The 22,241-nt window shown below is 44.8% G+C and overlaps 1 protein-coding gene across 8 annotated transcripts in view; it reads left to right on the forward strand.

The window, feature by feature from the left end:
• The window catches only part of seh1l (SEH1-like (S. cerevisiae)), a 28,030-nt gene extending 7,199 nt beyond the window's left edge, over window positions 1-20,831 (forward strand). For 2 of the 8 annotated variants that reach the window (XM_071373496.1, XM_071373497.1), the window contains 6 exons: window positions 6,373-6,584; window positions 7,014-7,112; window positions 11,154-11,294; window positions 12,210-12,370; window positions 18,863-19,004; window positions 19,526-20,831. In XM_071373496.1, coding sequence (XP_071229597.1) covers window positions 6,373-6,584; window positions 7,014-7,112; window positions 11,154-11,294; window positions 12,210-12,370; window positions 18,863-19,004; window positions 19,526-19,553 — 783 coding nt within the window. In that variant the 3' untranslated portion in view covers window positions 19,554-20,831. The remainder of the gene's footprint in view (window positions 1-6,372; window positions 6,585-7,013; window positions 7,113-11,153; window positions 11,295-12,209; window positions 12,371-18,862; window positions 19,005-19,525) is intronic. The other 6 variants (XR_011671562.1, XR_011671563.1, XR_011671558.1 and 3 more) reach the window with 6 other exon arrangements.
• The last annotated feature ends 1,410 nt before the right edge of the window (window positions 20,832-22,241 follow it).

Genomic DNA, 22,241 nt, shown 5'->3' on the forward strand with positions numbered 1-22,241 from the left:
GAGCAGTGTTACTATATGTCTGGATCTGGAGCAGTGTTACTGTATGACTGGATCTGGAGCAGTGTTACTATATGACTGGATCTGGAGCAGTGTTACTATATGACTGGATCTGGAGCAGTGTTACTATATGACTGGATCTGGAGCAGTGTTACTATATGACTGGATCTGGAGCAGTGTTACTATATGACTGGATCTGGAGCAGTGTTACTATATGACTGGATCTGGAGCAGTGTTACTATATGTCTGGATCTGGAGCAGTGTTACTATATGACTGGATCTGGAGCAGTGTTACTGTATGTCTGGATCTGGAGCAGTGTTACTATATGACTGGATCTGGAGCAGTGTTACTATATATCTGGAGCAGTGTTACTATATGACTGGATCTGGAGCAGTGTTACTATATGTCTGGATCTGGAGCAGTGTTACTATATGACTGGATCTGGAGCAGTGTTACTATATGACTGGATCTGGAGCAGTGTTACTATATGACTGGATCTGGAGCAGTGTTACTATATATCTGGAGCAGTGTTACTATATGACTGGATCTGGAGCAGTGTTACTATATGTCTGGATCTGGAGCAGTGTTACTATATGACTGGATCTGGAGCAGTGTTACTGTATGTCTGGATCTGGAGCAGTGTTACTATATGACTGGATCTGGAGCAGTGTTACTATATGACTGGATCTGGAGCAGTGTTACTATATGTCTGGATCTGGAGCAGTGTTACTATATGACTGGATCTGGAGCAGTGTTACTATATGTCTGGATCTGGAGCAGTGTTACTATATGACTGGATCTGGAGCAGTGTTACTATATGACTGGATCTGGAGCAGTGTTACTATATGACTGGATCTGGAGCAGTGTTACTATATGACTGGATCTGGAGCAGTGTTACTATATGACTGGATCTGGAGCAGTGTTACTATATGACTGGATCTGGAGCAGTGTTACTATATGACTGGATCTGGAGCAGTGTTACTATATGACTGGATCTGGAGCAGTGTTACTATATGTCTGGATCTGGAGCAGTGTTACTATATGACTGGATCTGGAGCAGTGTTACTATATGACTGGATCTGGAGCAGTGTTACTGTATGACTGGATCTGGAGCAGTGTTACTATATGACTGGATCTGGAGCAGTGTTACTATATGACTGGATCTGGAGCAGTGTTACTATATGACTGGATCTGGAGCAGTGTTACTATATGACTGGATCTGGAGCAGTGTTACTGTATGACTGGATCTGGAGCAGTGTTACTATATGTCTGGATCTGGAGCAGTGTTACTATATGACTGGATCTGGAGCAGTGTTACTATATGTCTGGATCTGGAGCAGTGTTACTATATGACTGGATCTGGAGCAGTGTTACTATATGACTGGATCTGGAGCAGTGTTACTGTATGACTGGATCTGGAGCAGTGTTACTATATGTCTGGATCTGGAGCAGTGTTACTATATGACTGGATCTGGAGCAGTGTTACTATATGACTGGATCTGGAGCAGTGTTACTATATGTCTGGATCTGGAGCAGTGTTACTATATGTCTGGATCTGGAGCAGTGTTACTATATGACTGGATCTGGAGCAGTGTTACTATATGACTGGATCTGGAGCAGTGTTACTATATGTCTGGATCTGGAGCAGTGTTACTATATGACTGGATCTGGAGCAGTGTTACTATATGACTGGATCTGGAGCAGTGTTACTGTATGACTGGATCTGGAGCAGTGTTACTGTATGACTGGATCTGGAGCAGTGTTACTATATGACTGGATCTGGAGCAGTGTTACTATATGTCTGGATCTGGAGCAGTGTTACTATATGACTGGATCTGGAGCAGTGTTACTATATGACTGGATCTGGAGCAGTGTTACTATATGACTGGATCTGGAGCAGTGTTACTATATATCTGGAGCAGTGTTACTGTATGACTGGATCTGGAGCAGTGTTACTATATGACTGGATCTGGAGCAGTGTTACTATATGTCTGGATCTGGAGCAGTGTTACTGTATGACTGGATCTGGAGCAGTGTTACTGTATGACTGGATCTGGAGCAGTGTTACTATATGACTGGATCTGGAGCAGTGTTACTATATGACTGGATCTGGAGCAGTGTTACTATATGACTGGATCTGGAGCAGTGTTACTATATGACTGGATCTGGAGCAGTGTTACTATATGACTGGATCTGGAGCAGTGTTACTGTATGTCTGGATCTGGAGCAGTGTTACTATATGACTGGATCTGGAGCAGTGTTACTATATGTCTGGATCTGGAGCAGTGTTACTATATGACTGGATCTGGAGCAGTGTTACTATATGACTGGATCTGGAGCAGTGTTACTATATGACTGGATCTGGAGCAGTGTTACTGTATGACTGGATCTGGAGCAGTGTTACTATATGACTGGATCTGGAGCAGTGTTACTGTATGTCTGGATCTGGAGCAGTGTTACTATATGTCTGGATCTGGAGCAGTGTTACTATATGACTGGATCTGGAGCAGTGTTACTATATGTCTGGATCTGGAGCAGTGTTACTATATGACTGGATCTGGAGCAGTGTTACTATATGACTGGATCTGGAGCAGTGTTACTATATGACTGGATCTGGGGCAGTGTTACTATATGACTGGATCTGGAGCAGTGTTACTGTATGACTGGATCTGGAGCAGTGTTACTATATGACTGGATCTGGAGCAGTGTTACTATATGTCTGGATCTGGAGCAGTGTTACTATATGACTGGATCTGGAGCAGTGTTACTATATGTCTGGATCTGGAGCAGTGTTACTATATGACTGGATCTGGAGCAGTGTTACTATATGTCTGGATCTGGAGCAGTGTTACTGTATGACTGGATCTGGAGCAGTGTTACTGTATGACTGGATCTGGAGCAGTGTTACTATATGACTGGATCTGGAGCAGTGTTACTATATGACTGGATCTGGAGCAGTGTTACTATATGTCTGGATCTGGAGCAGTGTTACTATATGTCTGGATCTGGAGCAGTGTTACTATATGACTGGATCTGGAGCAGTGTTACTATATGACTGGATCTGGAGCAGTGTTACTATATGACTGGATCTGGAGCAGTGTTACTATATGTCTGGATCTAGAGCAGTGTTACTATATGACTGGATCTGGAGCAGTGTTACTGTATGACTGGATCTGGAGCAGTGTTACTATATGACTGGATCTGGAGCAGTGTTACTATATGACTGGATCTGGAGCAGTGTTACTATATGACTGGATCTGGAGCAGTGTTACTATATGACTGGATCTGGAGCAGTGTTACTATATGACTGGATCTGGAGCAGTGTTACTGTATGTCTGGATCTGGAGCAGTGTTACTATATGACTGGATCTGGAGCAGTGTTACTATATGTCTGGATCTGGAGCAGTGTTACTATATGACTGGATCTGGAGCAGTGTTACTATATGACTGGATCTGGAGCAGTGTTACTATATGACTGGATCTGGAGCAGTGTTACTGTATGACTGGATCTGGAGCAGTGTTACTATATGACTGGATCTGGAGCAGTGTTACTGTATGTCTGGATCTGGAGCAGTGTTACTATATGTCTGGATCTGGAGCAGTGTTACTATATGACTGGATCTGGAGCAGTGTTACTATATGTCTGGATCTGGAGCAGTGTTACTATATGACTGGATCTGGAGCAGTGTTACTGTATGACTGGATCTGGAGCAGTGTTACTATATGACTGGATCTGGAGCAGTGTTACTATATGACTGGATCTGGAGCAGTGTTACTATATGACTGGATCTGGAGCAGTGTTACTATATGACTGGATCTGGGGCAGTGTTACTATATGACTGGATCTGGAGCAGTGTTACTGTATGACTGGATCTGGAGCAGTGTTACTATATGACTGGATCTGGAGCAGTGTTACTATATGTCTGGATCTGGAGCAGTGTTACTATATGACTGGATCTGGAGCAGTGTTACTATATGTCTGGATCTGGAGCAGTGTTACTATATGACTGGATCTGGAGCAGTGTTACTATATGTCTGGATCTGGAGCAGTGTTACTGTATGACTGGATCTGGAGCAGTGTTACTGTATGACTGGATCTGGAGCAGTGTTACTATATGACTGGATCTGGGGCAGTGTTACTATATGACTGGATCTGGAGCAGTGTTACTATATGACTGGATCTGGAGCAGTGTTACTATATGACTGGATCTGGAGCAGTGTTACTATATGACTGGATCTGGAGCAGTGTTACTATATGACTGGATCTGGAGCAGTGTTACTGTATGACTGGATCTGGAGCAGTGTTACTATATGTCTGGATCTGGAGCAGTGTTACTATATGACTGGATCTGGAGCAGTGTTACTGTATGACTGGATCTGGAGCAGTGTTACTATATGACTGGATCTGGAGCAGTGTTACTATATGACTGGATCTGGAGCAGTGTTACTGTATGTCTGGATCTGGAGCAGTGTTACTATATGACTGGATCTGGAGCAGTGTTACTGTATGACTGGATCTGGAGCAGTGTTACTATATGACTGGATCTGGAGCAGTGTTACTATATGACTGGATCTGGAGCAGTGTTACTATATGACTGGATCTGGAGCAGTGTTACTATATGACTGGATCTGGAGCAGTGTTACTATATGACTGGATCTGGAGCAGTGTTACTATATGACTGGATCTGGAGCAGTGTTACTATATGTCTGGATCTGGAGCAGTGTTACTATATGTCTGGATCTGGAGCAGTGTTACTATATGACTGGATCTGGAGCAGTGTTACTATATGACTGGATCTGGAGCAGTGTTACTATATGACTGGATCTGGAGCAGTGTTACTATATGACTGGATCTGGAGCAGTGTTACTATATGACTGGATCTGGAGCAGTGTTACTATATGACTGGATCTGGAGCAGTGCCAAAATATAAAGGTGTACTTGAGAAGGCGACAAAGCAATGGGACACTGCAGCGGTATGTAGCCTAGCCTGATTCTTGACGTTGGAGGTATGTAGTCTAGCCTGATTCTTGACGTTGGAGGTATGTAGCCTAGCCTGATTCTTGACGTTGGATGTATGTAGCCTAGCCTGATTCTTGACTTTGGAGGTATGTAGCCTGATTCTTGACGTTGGAGGTATGTAGCCTGATTCTTGACGTTGGAGGTATGTAGCCTGATTCTTGACGTTGGAGGTATGTAGCCTGATTCTTGACGTTGGAGGTATGTAGCCTGATTCTTGACGTTGGAGGTATGTAGCCTGATTCTTGACGTTGGAGGTATGTAGCCAAGCCTGATTCTTGATGTTGGAGGTATGTAGCCTGATTCTTGACGTTGGAGGTATGTAGCCTGATTCTTGACGTTGGAGGTATGTAGCCTGATTCTTGACGTTGGAGGTATGTAGCCTGATTCTTGACGTTGGAGGTATGTATGTAGTCTAGCCTGATTCTTGATGTTGGATGTATGTATGTAGTCTAGCCTGATTCTTGATGTTGGATGTATGTATGTAGTCTAGCCTGATTCTTGACGTTGGAGGTATGTAGCCTAGCCTGATTCTTGAAGTTGGAGGTATGTAGCCTGATTCTTGACGTTGAAGGTGTTATTGTGTTATTACCATTACACCATATCATGTAAACATAGAGGCCTAGGATTTTTAAGGGCATAAGGTGCTGATTCTATGTAGCAGGGATTCCCCCCGATGCTGCACATTAGCAGTTACCCATCTCCACTGCTGTGGCTGTCGGCTACATAAAACATTTCTATAAAATAATCACACATGTTTTAGGTGGAAAAGTACACATTTCCTGACTCATAGTACTTTTCTTTTTTTTGTTGACAAAAATAGCTCATTCGGCCGTACTCTTTCAATAAAACAACAATTTGTCCACACTTCAGGGATTTCTGAATCATGAATTCACTGGCAACGGAGCAGAGCGAGGCCTGCATCCAGCAACAGCAGCTGTTTTTGCAGCTGTTTCAGTACAGCACTACAGGGGGAGAGGGCAAACTCCACTGAACTAGTTTCAATGTATGGGTGAACTTCTCCTTTAACAGAGAGGACTCGGTCACTGGGTGAGAACTAAAGGGGAAAAAACATGTTTATTTTTTCACATACGCTGATGGGTGCAGTGAAATGTTGAAGGAGATGGTCAGTTATAAGAGAGGGCTCAGTCACAGGGTGAGAACTGTGGGAAAGGGGAGAGTCTAGCTCAGTGAACAGAGAGGACTCAGTAACCGGGTGAAAGGTAGTCTAGATCAGTTAAGAGACAACCCAGCCCAGAGTGTCGACTGGCCCGGCCCCGGGGGACAACTAACCCTTACCCAGCCCTGCTGTCCCTCTCCCTGTGCGTCTCCCTCTCACACTCTTGTCTCTTTCCAGATCAAGAGGACCACTCTGGTGGACAGCAGGACGTCGGTGACTGACGTGAAGTTTGCTCCTAAACACATGGGTCTGATGCTGACCACTTGCTCAGCAGACGGGGTTATGAGGATCTATGAAGCTCCAGACGTGATGAACCTCAGCCAGTGGTCCCTGCAGCAGGAGATCTCCTCTAAACTCAGCTGCTCCTGTATCTCCTGGAGCCCCTCCAGGTTGGGCCCTCCTATGATGCCACATGATCATTTAGCAAACCATACTCAGATTTATCAGAACAAACTTACACATAGGTATGTTCAAGATATGTGGGCAGTACCAACCCAACAGACCCATTGTCTCTCTGTGTAGACCTGTGTGGAAATGAGGACAGTAATGAGTGGTCTGAGCATAGCACATTGTTCTGACCACTAGGTGGTGGTCAACACCACAGTAGTTCTGTTTCTTGTTGCTATGTTTAGAAGCAGGAAGGAGCGGAAGCTCCCAGACTCCATTGTGGCTGCATGTTGAAACACAAAAGTGCTTGAGCCAATCATCAGAGGTGATGTTAGTTTGTAGAGTATAACTGTGTGGCTGCATGTTGAAACACAAGGAAGAGACAAACCTGCTGTACCTAGAACATCATCATCCTATGGTTGTGCTTGCAGCTCCCGTGCCCACGCCCCCATGATAGCAGTGGGCTCTGATGACAGCAACACAGCATACAGCGGGAAAGTTCACATCTATGAATACATTGAAAACACAAGGTTTGTATCATGGTAGCACCACCTCTCCTCATCCCATTTGACACATCTGTGCCTTACCTAATGGTATTGCTATCTAACAGCTACCTACACCCTGAAGCATGGCCGGAGACCTAGGCTGTGTCCCAAATGTCACCTAGTGTCCCTATGGACCCTGGTCAAACAGGGTGCCATTTGGTACTCCACTATAGGAGCCATGTCTCAAACAACCCTAGACTCCACTATAAGAGCCATGTCTCAGGACAAACAACCCTAGACGCCACTATAGGAGCCATGACTCAAACAACCCTAGACTCCACTATAGGAGCCATGTCTCAGGACAAACAATCCTAGACGCCACTATAGGAGCCATGACTCAAACAACCATAGACGCCACTATAGGAGCCATGACTCAGGACAAACAACCCTAGACTCCACTATAGGAGCCATGTCTCAGGACAAACAACCCTAGACGCCACTATAGGAGCCATGTCTCAGGACAAACAACCCTAGACTCCACTATAGGAGCCATGTCTCAGGACAAACAACCCTAGACTCCACTATAGGAGCCATGTCTCAGGACAAACAACCCTAGACTCCACTATAGGAGCCATGTCTCAGGACAAACAACCCTAGACGCCACTATAGGAGCCATGACTCAAACAACCCTAGACGCCACTATAGGAACCATGTCTCAGGACAAACAACCCTAGACTCCACTATAGGAGCCATGTCTCAGGACAAACAACCCTAGACTCCACTATAGGAGCCATGTCTCAGGACAAACAACCCTAGACGCCACTATAGGAGCCATGTCTCAGGACAAACAACCCTAGACTCCACTATAGGAGCCATGTCTCAGGACAAACAACCCTAGACTCCACTATAGGAGCCATTACTCAAACAACCCTAGACGCCACTATAGGAGCCATGTCTCAGGACAAACAACCCTAGACTCCACTATAGGAACCATGTCTCAGGACAAACAACCCTAGACTCCACTATAGGAGCCATGTCTCAGGACAAACAACCCTAGACTCCACTATAGGAGCCATTACTCAAACAACCCTAGACGCCACTATAGGAGCCATGTCTCAGGACAAACAACCCTAGACGCCACTATAGGAACCATGTCTCAGGACAAACAACCCTAGACTCCACTATAGGAGCCATGTCTCAGGACAAACAACCCTAGACGCCACTATAGGAGCCATGTCTCAGGACAAACAACCCTAGACGCCACTATAGGAGCCATGACTCAAACAACCCTAGACTCCACTATAGGAGCCATGACTCAAACAACCCTAGACGCCACTATAGGAGCCATGTCTCAGGACAAACAACCCGAGACTCCTCTATAGGAGCCATGACTCAAACAACCCTAGACGCCACTATAGGAGCCATGTCTCAGGACAAACAACCCTAGACGCCACTATAGGAGCCATGTCTCAGGACAAACAACCCGAGACTCCTCTATAGGAGCCATGACTCAAACAACCCTAGACTCCACTATAGGATCCATGTCTCAGGACAAACAACCCAAGACTCCACTATAGGAGCCATGTCTCAGGACAAACAACCCGAGACTCAACTATAGGAGCCATGACTCAAACAACCCGAGACTCCACTATAGGAGCCATGACTCAAACAACCCTAGACGCCACTATAGGAGCCATGTCTCAGGACAAACAACCCGAGACTCCTCTATAGGAGCCATGACTCAAACAACCCTAGACGCCACTATAGGAGCCATGTCTCAGGACAAACAACCCTAGACGCCACTATAGGAGCCATGTCTCAGGACAAACAACCCGAGACTCCTCTATAGGAGCCATGACTCAAACAACCCTAGACTCCACTATAGGATCCATGTCTCAGGACAAACAACCCAAGACTCCACTATAGGAGCCATGTCTCAGGACAAACAACCCTAGACTCCACTATAGGAGCCATGTCTCAGGACAAACAACCCGAGACTCCTCTATAGGAGCCATGTCTCAGGACAAACAACCCTAGACGCCACTATAGGAGCCATGTCTCAGGACAAACAACCCTAGACGCCACTATAGGAGCCATGTCTCAGGACAAACAACCCTAGACTCCACTATAGGAACCATGTCTCAGGACAAACAACCCTAGACGCCACTATAGGAGCCATGTCTCAGGACAAACAACCCGAGACTCCTCTATAGGAGCCATGACTCAAACAACCCTAGACTCCACTATAGGATCCATGTCTCAGGACAAACAACCCAAGACTCCACTATAGGAGCCATGTCTCAGGACAAACAACCCGAGACTCCTCTATAGGAGCCATGTCTCAGGACAAACAACCCTAGACGCCACTATAGGAGCCATGTCTCAGGACAAACAACCCTAGACGCCACTATAGGAGCCATGTCTCAGGACAAACAACCCTAGACGCCACTATAGGAGCCATGTCTCAGGACAAACAACCCTAGACTCCACTATAGGAACCATGTCTCAGGACAAACAACCCTAGACGCCACTATAGGAACCATGTCTCAGGACAAACAACCCTAGACTCCACTATAGGCGCCATGTCTCAGGACAAACAACCCTAGACGCCACTATAGGAGCCATGTCTCAGGACAAACAACCCTAGACGCCACTATAGGAGCCATGTCTCAGGACAAACAACCCTAGACGCCACTATAGGAGCCATGTCTCAGGACAAACAACCCTAGACGCCACTATAGGAGCCATGTCTCAGGACAAACAACCCTAGACGCCACTATAGGAGCCATGTCTCAGGACAAACAACCCTAGACGCCACTATAGGAGCCATGACTCAAACAACCCTAGACTCCACTATAGGAGCCATGACTCAAACAACCCTAGACGCCACTATAGGAGCCATGTCTCAGGACAAACAACCCGAGACTCCTCTATAGGAGCCATGACTCAAACAACCCTAGACGCCACTATAGGAGCCATGTCTCAGGACAAACAACCCTAGACGCCACTATAGGAGCCATGTCTCAGGACAAACAACCCGAGACTCCTCTATAGGAGCCATGACTCAAACAACCCTAGACTCCACTATAGGATCCATGTCTCAGGACAAACAACCCAAGACTCCACTATAGGAGCCATGTCTCAGGACAAACAACCCTAGACTCCACTATAGGAGCCATGTCTCAGGACAAACAACCCGAGACTCCTCTATAGGAGCCATGTCTCAGGACAAACAACCCTAGACGCCACTATAGGAGCCATGTCTCAGGACAAACAACCCTAGACGCCACTATAGGAGCCATGTCTCAGGACAAACAACCCTAGACGCCACTATAGGAGCCATGTCTCAGGACAAACAACCCTAGACTCCACTATAGGAACCATGTCTCAGGACAAACAACCCTAGACGCCACTATAGGAGCCATGTCTCAGGACAAACAACCCGAGACTCCTCTATAGGAGCCATGACTCAAACAACCCTAGACTCCACTATAGGATCCATGTCTCAGGACAAACAACCCAAGACTCCACTATAGGAGCCATGTCTCAGGACAAACAACCCTAGACTCCACTATAGGAGCCATGTCTCAGGACAAACAACCCGAGACTCCTCTATAGGAGCCATGTCTCAGGACAAACAACCCTAGACGCCACTATAGGAGCCATGTCTCAGGACAAACAACCCTAGACGCCACTATAGGAGCCATGTCTCAGGACAAACAACCCTAGACGCCACTATAGGAGCCATGTCTCAGGACAAACAACCCTAGACTCCACTATAGGAACCATGTCTCAGGACAAACAACCCTAGACGCCACTATAGGAACCATGTCTCAGGACAAACAACCCTAGACTCCACTATAGGAGCCATGTCTCAGGACAAACAACCCTAGACGCCACTATAGGAGCCATGTCTCAGGACAAACAACCCTAGACGCCACTATAGGAGCCATGTCTCAGGACAGACTGCCACCATGTTGTGATTGAATACATGGAGTCTGAATAGCTTCTTCCTATTGTCTGTTGTTGTAGAAGGGAAGTATATGAATCCCATGTTTTATTGATTATTCTAATCATTTTTATCAGGAAGTATGCTAAGGCAGAAAATCTGATGACGGTGACAGATCCAGTCCATGACATTGCCTTTGCTCCCAACTTGGGACGCTCTTTTCACGTGCTCGCCATCGCCACCAAAGACGTATGCATCTTCAAGCTGATACCAATGAGGTGAGTTTATTTAAAGGACATGCTCCTACACGCATCCAGTAGCCAGATCTCTTCTGAGGCAGGATTCACAACCAGCCAGGTCACAGTGGAGCGTCATCATGCTGGTTATTGTTTGCAGTGCAAGTCATTTCCAGGCTGACTCGGTGTGAGTTCTTAACTGATGTTTCTGAAGTGGCCATTGTATCTTTTGTCACTGACTTACCCCTAAACAAATATCCTACTTGATTGTCTGGTGTCCCGATCACATCCCTTCTACAGGAGAGAGGTCACAGCATCCTCCGGTCCCACTAAGCTGCAGGTTCAGATCTTGGCCCAGTTTTACCCTATCCTCTAACCCTATCCTGCTGGTCTCTGTGTTTCTACAGGAAAGAGTCTGCAGCGGGGTCCTCCGGTCCTACTAAGCTGCAGGTTCAGATCTTGGCCCAGTTTGACCCTATCCTCTAACCCTATCCTGCTGGTCTCTGTGTTTCTACAGGAAAGAGTCTGCAGCGGGATCCTCCGGTCCCACTAAGCTGCAGGTTCAGATCCTGGCCCAGTTTGACCCTATCCTCTAACCCTATCCTGCTGGTCTCTGTGTTTCTACAGGAAAGAGTCTGCAGCGGGGTCCTCCGGTCCCACTAAGCTGCAGGTTCAGATCTTGGCCCAGTTTGACCCTATCCTCTAACCCTATCCTGCTGGTCTCTGTGTTTCTACAGGAAAGAGTCTGCAGTGGGGTCCTCCGGTCCCACTAAGCAGCAGGTTCAGATCTTGGCCCAGTTTGACCCTATCCTCTAACCCTATCCTGCTGGTCTCTGTGTTTCTACAGGAAAGAGTCTGCAGCAGGATCCTCCGGTCCCACTAAGCAGCAGGTTCAGATCTTGGCCCAGTTTGACCCTATCCTCCAACCCTATCCTGCTGGTCTCTGTGTTTCTACAGGAAAGAGTCTGCAGTGGGGTCCTCCGGTCCCACTAAGCTGCAGGTTCAGATCCTGGCCCAGTTTGACAACCACAACTCCCAGGTGTGGAGAGTCTCCTGGAACATCACCAGCACCTTGCTGGCCTCGTCAGGGGATGATGGCTGTGTCCGACTCTGGAAAGGTAGAGTGCATATACCTAGTATTAGTATAGACCTAGTATAGTATGTACCTATTATTAGTATGTACCTGGTATTAGTACAGACCTGGTATTAGTACAGAGCTAGTGTTAGTATAGACCTAGTATTAGTGTAGTACTGAGCTAGTATTAGTATAGCATAGAGCTAGTGTTATTGTAGACTTAGTATGTACCTAGTATTAGTATGTACCTAGTATTAGTATGTACCTAGTATTAGTATGTACCTAGTATTAGTATGTACCTGGTATTAGTACAGACCTGGTATTAGTACAGAGCTAGTGTTTAGTATAGACCTAGTATTAGTACAGACCTAATATAGACCTAGTCTTAGTATAGACCTAGTGTTAGTACAGACCTAGTGTTAGTATAGACCTAGTGTTAGTATAGACCTAGTATAGACCTAGTGTTAGTATAGACCTAGTGTTAGTATAGACCTAGTGTTAGTATCGACCTAGTATAGACCTAGTGTTAGTATAGACCTAGTGTTAGTATAGACCTAGTGTTAGTATAGACCTAGTGTTAGTATAGACCTAGTGTTAGTATAGACCTAGTGTTAGTATAGACCTAGTGTTAGTATAGACCTAGTGTTAGTATAGACCTAGTGTTAGTATAGACCTAGTGTTAGTATCGACCTAGTATAGACCTAGTGTTAGTATAGACCTAGTGTTAGTATCGACCTAGTATAGACCTAGTGTTAGTATCGACCTAGTGTTAGTATAGACCTAGTGTTAGTATAGACCTAGTGTTAGTATAGACCTAGTGTTAGTATCGACCTAGTATAGACCTAGTGTTAGTATAGACCTAGTGTTAGTATAGACCTAGTGTTAGTATAGACCTAGTGTTAGTATAGACCTAGTGTTAGTATAGACCTAGTGTTAGTATAGACCTGGTGTTAGTATAGACCTAGTGTTAGTATAGACCTAGTGTTAGTATAGACCTAGTGTTAGTATAGACCTAGTATAGACCTAGTGTTAGTATAGACCTAGTGTTAGTATAGACCTAGTGTTAGTATAGACCTAGTATAGACCTAGTGTTAGTATAGACCTGGTGTTAGTATAGACCTAGTATAGACCTAGTGTTAGTATCGACCTAGTGTTAGTATCGACCTAGTGTTAGTATAGACCTAGTGTTAGTATAGACCTAGTGTTAGTATCGACCTAGTATGGACCTAGTGTTACTTTAGACCTAGTGTTAGTATAGACCTAGTGTTAGTATAGACCTAGTATAGACCTAGTGTTAGTATAGACCTAGTATAGACCTAGTGTTAGTATAGACCTAGTATAGACCTAGTGTTAGTATAGACCTAGTGTTAGTATAGACCTAGTATAGACCTAGTGTTAGTATAGACCTAGTGTTAGTATAGACCTAGTATAGACCTAGTGTTAGTATAGACCTAGTGTTAGTATAGACCTAGTGTTAGTATAGACCTGGTATAGACCTAGTGTTAGTATAGACCTAGTGTTAGTATAGACCTGGTATAGACCTAGTATAGACCTAGTGTTAGTATAGACCTAGTGTTAGTATAGACCTAGTGTTAGTATCGACCTAGTGTTAGTATAGACCTGGTATAGACCTAGTATAGACCTGGTGTTAGTATAGACCTAGTGTTAGTATAGACCTAGTGTTAGTATCGACCTAGTGTTAGTATCGACCTAGTATGGACCTAGTGTTACTTTAGACCTAGTGCTAGTATAGACTTAGTATAGACCTAGTGTTAGTATAGACCTAGTGTTAGTATAGACCTGTTAAGATCTCTTTTAAATGTGTCCACAGTTTAAGCCCCCCTCAGGTTCTCTATTAGGCTGTTTCACAGGCTGGGGACATAACAACTAAAGGCTGCCTCTCCATGCCTCTTGGTCCTAGGTCTTGGCCAGTGTCAGAGGACCTGAGGGACCTACTGGGTACATAACGTAAAATCATGTCTGACATGTATTGTGGTGCACAATCGTGGATTGATTTAAAAACCAATAGAAGAATCCTAAAATGATTTCTAAAACTCACAGGCATCCAGTGCAGAGACCTTTAAACCGGTGTAATGTGTGCTCTCTGTCTGGTCTTGGTCAGTACCCGTCCTGCAGCATTCTGTATGTTTTGGAGTTGATCAATGGCATTCTTGGGTAGACCAGACATTTTTCGCTTTGCTAGCGAGGGTGTTTAAAAATAATGTTTGTAGTCCTCCCTCAGTTCCTCAGATTGCATAAAACGAAAGTCGTTAAAACCTAATGGCGTGACAATGGTGACAATATTGGAGTAGGTCATTAAAACCTAATGGAGTAGTTGACCAGAACCGTGGGCAGGAGAGAGTTGATGTCATGATCACAGGCTTCTGGGTGACAGTGGACCATGGTCGGTCCACAGATCGTAGGCAGGCCAAAATCTGTTACCATCGAGCACCTTGCTGGTCATCCTCTTGGCATTTTTCCGATTTTGTTGCCTTACAACCTGGAATGAAAATGCATTTTTGGGGGGGTTGTATCATTTGATTCACACAACATTCCTACCACTTTGAAGATGCAAAATATTTTTATTGTGAAACAAACAAGAATTTAGACAAAAAAAATGGAACTTGAGTGTGCATAACTATTCACTCCCCCAAAGTCAATACTTTGTAGAGCCACCTTTTGCAGCAATTACAGCTGCAAGTCTCTTGGGGTATGTTTCTATAAGCTTGGCACATCTAGCCACTGGGATTTTTGCCCATTCTTCAAGGAAAAACTGCTCCAGCTCCATGTTGGATGGGTTCTGCTGGTGTATAGCAATCTTTAAGTCATACCACAGATTCTCAATTGGATTGAGGTCTGGGCTTTGACTAGGCCATTCCAAGACATTTAAATGTTTCCCCTAAACCACTCCAGTGTTGCTTTAGCAGTATGCTTAGGGCCATTGTCCTGCTGGAAGGTGAACCTCCGTCCCAGTCTCAAATCTCTGGAAGACTGAAACTGGTTTCCCTCAAGAATTTCCCTGTATTTAGCGCCATCCATCATTCCTTCAATTCTGACCAGTTTCCCAGTCCCTACCGATGGAAAAACATCCCCACAGCACGATGCTGCCACCACCATGCTTCACTGTGGGGATGGTGCTCTTGGGGTGATGAGAGGTGTTGCGTTTTTGCCAGACATATCGTTTTTCCTTGATGGCCAAAAATCAACATTTTTGTTTCATCTGACCAGAGTACCTTCTTCCATATGTTTGGGGCATCTCCCACATGCCTTTTGGCGAACACCAAACGTGTTTGCTTATTTTTTTCTTTAAGCAATGGCTTTTTTCTGTCCACTCTTCCGTAAGCCCAGCTCTGTGGAGCTTAAAGTGGACCTGTGGACAGATACTCCAATCTCCGCTGTGGAGCTTTGCAGCTCCTTCAGGGTTATCTTTGGTCTCTTTGTTGCCTCTGATTAATGCCCTCCTTGCCTGGTCTGTGAGGTTTGGTGGGTTTGTTGTGGTGCCATATTCTTTCCATTAAAAAAAAAAATGAATTTAATGGTGTTCAAAGTTTCTGATATTTTTTTTATAACCCAACCCTGATCTGTACTTCTCCACAACTTTGTCCCTGACCTGTTTGGAGAGCTCCTTGGTCTTCATGGTACCCCTTGCTTAGTGGTGCCCCTTGCTTAGTGGTGTTGCAGACTCAGGGGGCCTTTCAGAACAGGTGTGTATATATACAGAGATCATGTGACAGATCATGTGACACTTAGATTGCACACAGATTGACTTTATTTAACTAATTATGTGACGTCTGAAGGTAATTGGTTGCACCAGATCTTGTTTAGGGGCTTCATAGCAAAGGGGGTGAATACATATACATGCACCACTTTTCCGTTTTTTTATTTTTTTAAACAAGTTATTTTTTTTCCGTTTTACCTTTTCACGAATTTGGACTATTTTGTTTATGTCCATTACAGGAAATCCAAATAAATAAATAAAAAACATTTAAATTACAGGTTGTAATGCAACAAAAAGGAAAAATGCCAAGGGGATGAATACTTTATATACGTAGTAGTGTACAGTGGAAGTCTGAAGTCATTAAACCTCATTTTTCAACCACTCCACAGATTTCTTGTTAACAAACTATAGTTTTGGCAAGTCGGTTAGGACATCTACTTTGTGCATGACACAATTTTTCCAACAAATGGTTACAAACAGATTATTTCACTTATAAATGCACTGTATCACAATTCCAGTGGGTCAGTAGTTTACATACACTAAGTTGACTGTGCCTTTAAACGGCTTGGAAAATTCCAGAAAAGGATGTCATGGCTTTAGAAGTTTCTGATAGGCTAATTGACATGATTTGAGTCAATTGGAGGTGTACCTGTGGATATATTTCAAGGTCTACCTTCAAACTCTACCTTCAAACATTGCCTCTTTGCTTGACATCATGGGAAAATTTAAATCAGCTAAGACTTTAGAAAAAAATTGTAGACCTCCACAGGTCTGGTTCATCCTTGGCAGCAATTTCCAAACGCCTGAAGGTACCACATTCACCTGTACAAACAATAGTACGCAAGTATAAATGCCATGGGACCACGCAGCCGTCATACCGCTCGTACTTTGGTGCGAAAAGTGCAAATCAATCCCAGAACAGCAAAGGACCTTGTGAAGATGCTGGAGGAAACCGGTACAAAAGTATCTATATCCACAGTAAAACGAGTCCTATATCGACATAACCTGAAAGGCCGCTCAGCAAGGAAGAAGCCACTGCTCCAAAACCGCCATAAAAAAACTAGACTACGGTTTGCAACTGCACATGGGGACAAAGATCATACTTTTTGGAGAAATGTCCTCTGGTCTAATGAAACAAAAATAGAAGTGTTTGGCAATAATGACCATTGTTATGTTTGGAGGAAAAAGGGGGATGCTTGCAAGCCGAAGAACACCACCCCAACCGTGAAGCACGGGAGTGGCAGCATCATGTTGTGGGGGCACTTTGCTGCAGGAGGGACTGGTGCACTTCACAAAATAGATGGCATCATGAGGATGGAAAATTATGTGGATATATTGAAGTAACATCTCAAGACATCAGTCAGGAAGTTAAAGCTTGGTCGCAAATGGGTCTTCCAAATGGACAATGACCCCAAGCATACTTCCAAAGTTGTGGCAAAATGGCTTAAAGACAACAAAGTCAAGGTATTGGAGTGGCCATCACAAAGCCCTGACCTCAATCCCATAGAACATTTGTGGGCAGACCTGAAAAAGGGTGTGCGAGTACGGAGGCCTACAAACCTGACTCAGTTACACCAGGTCTATCAGGAGGAATGGGCCAAAATTCACCCAACTTATTGTGGGAAGCTTGAGGAAGGCTACCCGAAACGTTTGACCCAAGTCAAACAATTTTAAGGCAATGCTACCAAATACTAATTGAGTGTATGTAAACTTCTGACCAACTGGGAATGTGATGAAATAAATAAATAAATCATTCTCTCTACTATTATTCTGACATTTCACATTCTTAAAATAAAGTGGTGATCCTAACTGACCTAAAACAGGGAATTTTTACTAGGATTAAATGTCAGGAATTGTGAAAGCCAAATACATTTACACTCAGGTTATGTAAACTTCCGACTTCAACTGTACCTAGTGTAGTATCAGTATATACCTAGTATTAGTATCGTGTATAGACTGGAACATCACCAGCACCCTGCTGGCCTCCTTAGGGGACGACGGATGTGTCTGACTCTGGAAAGGTCAGGGGGCACGGGGTCAATACAGCCCTGGGGCGCGGGGTCAATACAGCCCTGGGGCGCGGGGTCAATACAGCCCTGGGGCGCGGGGTCAATACAGCCCTGGGGCACGGGGTCAATACAGCCCTGGGGCGCGGGGTCAATACAGCCCTGGGGCGCGGGGTCAATACAGCCCTGGGGCGCGGGGTCAATACAGCCCTGGGGCGCGGGGTCAATACAGCCCTGGGGCGCAGATTTCTTATAAGTGTAGCTCAGTTGGTAGAGCATGGTACACCCATTCATTAAGAAAAATGTACACTCACATGACTAAGTTGCTTTGGATAAAAGCATCTGCTAAATGGCATATATTATATAAGACAAAAGAAGTGAATAGTTTACATTATAAACTGTTTACAGTAGGTGTCTCAAAGATGTCAGTCTTCCCATCCATCCTTTTGACTCTGTTCTCTCCTCTCCTTCTCCCTGTCCTTCCATCCACCCTTTTGACTCTGTTCTCTCCTCTCCTCTCCTTCTCCCTGTCCTTCCATCCACCCTTTTGACTCTGTTCTCTCCTCTCCTCTCCTTCTCCCTGTCCTTCCATCCACCCTTTTGACTCTGTTCTCTCCTCTCCTTCTCCCTGTCCTTCCATCCACCCTTTTGACTCTGTTCTCTCCTCTCCTTCTCCCTGTCCTTCCATCCACCCTTTTGACTCTGTTCTCTCCTCTCCTTCTCCCTGTCCTTCCATCCACCCTTTTGACTCTGTTCTCTCCTCTCCTTCTCCCTGTCCTTTGTCATCGCTGTGTCTTATCTCTCTCCCCAGCCAATTACATGGATAACTGGAAGTGTACGGCCATCCTGAGAGGAGATGGTAGCCCAGTGACTGGCTCTTCCAGTCAGGCTGCAGTCCCCAGTACAGCAGGGGGACCACAACACGTCCTGCTGCAAGCATCCTCCGCTGGAAGGTAGGGTCTTGATTGATTGATTGATTGATTGATTGATTGATTGATTTGGAGAAGGCTGCTCCAGCCTGAGACAACACATGCATAAAAATGGTGGAGGATAAAAACAGAGCTGGAAGGGTTATTTCCATTGTGGTCCTCTAGGTTCATTACAAAATATTAACCAGTAATCAATTAATAATTTAATTTATATGAATGATCAGAGCATTCTAGGAAGTCCTTGAGGCTTTCCAAGAACTAACATTTGCATTCTGTTTGATTTCCTCTGTTGTGAGTCATTTGTATGGAGAGGAATGTACCGTGTATAGATCTAGAGCTATGATTTATGAAGTGTCTAATCATTAGTTGCGTCAATTCTTTGACTATAGACACTCATTGTTTAAGTTGTAATTGACACATTCAAGTAATACTTGGAATTTGTCTCTGTTAGTAAAATACCCACGAGTCAGAACATGATGTTCCTGTGTAAAATCATGTCTGACTGATCGATGAGTGGTTTGCTTTTCTTGTGTTTCCTTAAACAGAAAGAAAGCTCAGCTGATGCCTAGCTAACGGAGTGGCTTGATGATGCTGCTTGTTGCATGAACACACACACACACAGGAATGGAAAGAGAACTCCCTCCCCTGCAGACCTCCCAGAAACACCTCGGAACCCTTTTTTATACTAATCTAGAACCACACTGACTGCTCAGGGTTCTAGATCAAAGTTCTAGAGTGGGTTTTATGTCAGTATTGACTGTTATGCTAGTGAATGAAGTATCCTGTTGGTGTATCAGACTGGTTGAGGCATTATGGGGTGTCTGATATTTTGCTGGAGAACTACATGGGAGTATGGGTTATGGTTTAGGTATGGTGAGAGAGGGAACCACTGGTGATATTGGGGTGGGCTCTAAGACATAATGGGTTTAGAGTAACTTTCCAAAAATGTCCTGGTTTTCCATAAATCCAGGTTGAAACATTCCTGGAATTAGGAGAGAATAAGCAGGAAATGCCAGAACCTTTTTTCCCTTGAAAACCAGGGAACTTTTGGAAGGTTACCAGAGTTTTGCAACCTAAGTGGGTTCCAGTGAGTTCTAGGTAATATTGTGGAGGGGTCTGCATAATGTAAATTACCCTGTGGTTCTGCCTGACTGACTGACTGGTGGATGAGGTGGTTCTGACTGGTGGATGAGATGGGACTGACTGACTGACTGGTGGATGAGATGGTTCTGACTGGTGGATGAGGTGGTTCTGACTGACTGACTGGTGGATGAGGTGGTTCTGACTGATTGGTGGATGAGATGGTTCTGACTGGTGGATGAGGTGGTTCTGCCTGACTGACTGGTGGATGAGGTGGTTCTGACTGACTGACTGGTGGATGAGGTGGTTCTGACTGGTGGATGAGGTGGTTCTGACTGACTGACTGGTGGATGAGGTGGTTCTGACTGACTCGTGGACGAGATGGTTCTGACTGGTGGATGAGGTGGTTCTGCCTGACTGACTGGTGGATGAGGTGGTTCTGCCTGACTGACTGGTGGATGAGGTGGTTCTGACTGGTGGATGAGGTGGTTCTGCCTGACTGACTGGTGGATGAGGTGGTTCTGCCTGATTGACTGGTGGATGAGATGGTTCTGACTGACTGACTGGTGGATGAGGTGGTTCTGCCTGACTGACTGACTGGTGGATGAGGTGGTTCTGCCTGACTGACTGGTGGAGGAGGTGGTTCTGACTGACTGACAGTGGATCAGGTGGATGAGAAGATGACATCTGAGACTAACGTTAAAATCTTTGGGGTGATGAATAATTTATGAAAAACAATTAATTCTGTATAATAAAGTTTAATCCAGTGTTTTCAGTCTCTTGGTGCATGGTGTTCAATTAATCCAGTGTTTTCAGTCTCTTGGTGCATGGTGTTCAATTAATCCAGTGTTTTCACAGTCTCTTGGTGCATGGTGTTCAATTAATCCAGTGTTTTCAGTCTCTTGGTGCATGGTGTTCAATTAATCCAGTGTTTTCAGTCTCTTGGTGCATGGTGTTCAATTAATCCAGTGTTTTCAGTCTCTTGGTGCATGGTGTTCAATTAATCCAGTGTTTTCAGTCTCTTGGTGCATGGTGTTCAATTAATCCAGTGTTTTCAGTCTCTTGGTGCATGGTGTTCAACTGGGTTGGTGGTCAAGTGTAGACTGTTTCATACTCATTTGCATTTAATTTTTAATTCACCTATTCCATCAATCTTTTTTATTTTAAACAAAAAACATTTTTTTACGTGAGAAGTGGGCATTGGTCTGAGACGGTTTTTCTTTTCTTTTTTCAGCAGACCGCTTTGACCTACTACAGTAGCTATGTTGATCTAATGTACTCCAAACTATGTGTAGGCAGGTTGCTCAGGTGTCAAACCTTATCAAACAGCCTAAATCATTAGTCTTAGAGGAGGTGCTCCCACAATCGTGATTCGTACCCCATACAAGGTAAAGAACTGGATTCTTCACACAACTCACTAATCCCATTCCATTACCTTTTTAAGCTTTTTTAAATGATATTAAAGCTTTGCTTTTATACTTACAAGACCATCATGCTTGAGAGAGAGAGAGAGCTGTTTTGTCTGCCTTTATTTCCTTAAACCTTTTATTTTAGCAATACATGTCATTGAGAAAAAGTGAATAGGATCCTTTTTCTGTCAGTAAATGTCCAGCATAACAACAGGTGGTGGTTTGTTGGACAGTCACTCATACATAGAGGTCTATAGAGCCTGTCTCCATTCCTGATTCCTGGAACCGTTAGCTTACCTGTGTAATATTGACAAACTCAGAAACAATCGGTATTCACTGATTCTGTAAAGACTCCACCACCACACTATGACTCTGTAGACTCCACCACCACACTATGACTTTGTAGACTCCACCACCACACTGTGACTGCACTATGACTTTGTAGACTCCACCACCACACTGTGACTGCACTATGACTCTGCAGACTCCACCACCACACTGTGACCTCAGTATGACTCTGTAGACTCCACCACCACACTGTGACTGCACTATGACTCTGTAGACTCCACCACCACACTGTGACTGCACTATGACTCTGTAGACTCCACCACCACACTGTGACTGCACTATGACTCTGTAGACCACCACCACACTGTGACTGCACTAGGACTCTGTAGACTCCACCACCACACTGTGACTGCACTAGGACTCTGTAGACTCCACCACCACACTGTGACTGCACTAGGACTCTGTAGACTCCACCACCACACTG

The sequence above is a fragment of the Salvelinus alpinus genome, chromosome 29 (assembly GCF_045679555.1).
Source record: "Salvelinus alpinus chromosome 29, SLU_Salpinus.1, whole genome shotgun sequence".
In the NCBI taxonomy this organism is placed as follows: Eukaryota; Metazoa; Chordata; class Actinopteri; order Salmoniformes; family Salmonidae; genus Salvelinus; species Salvelinus alpinus.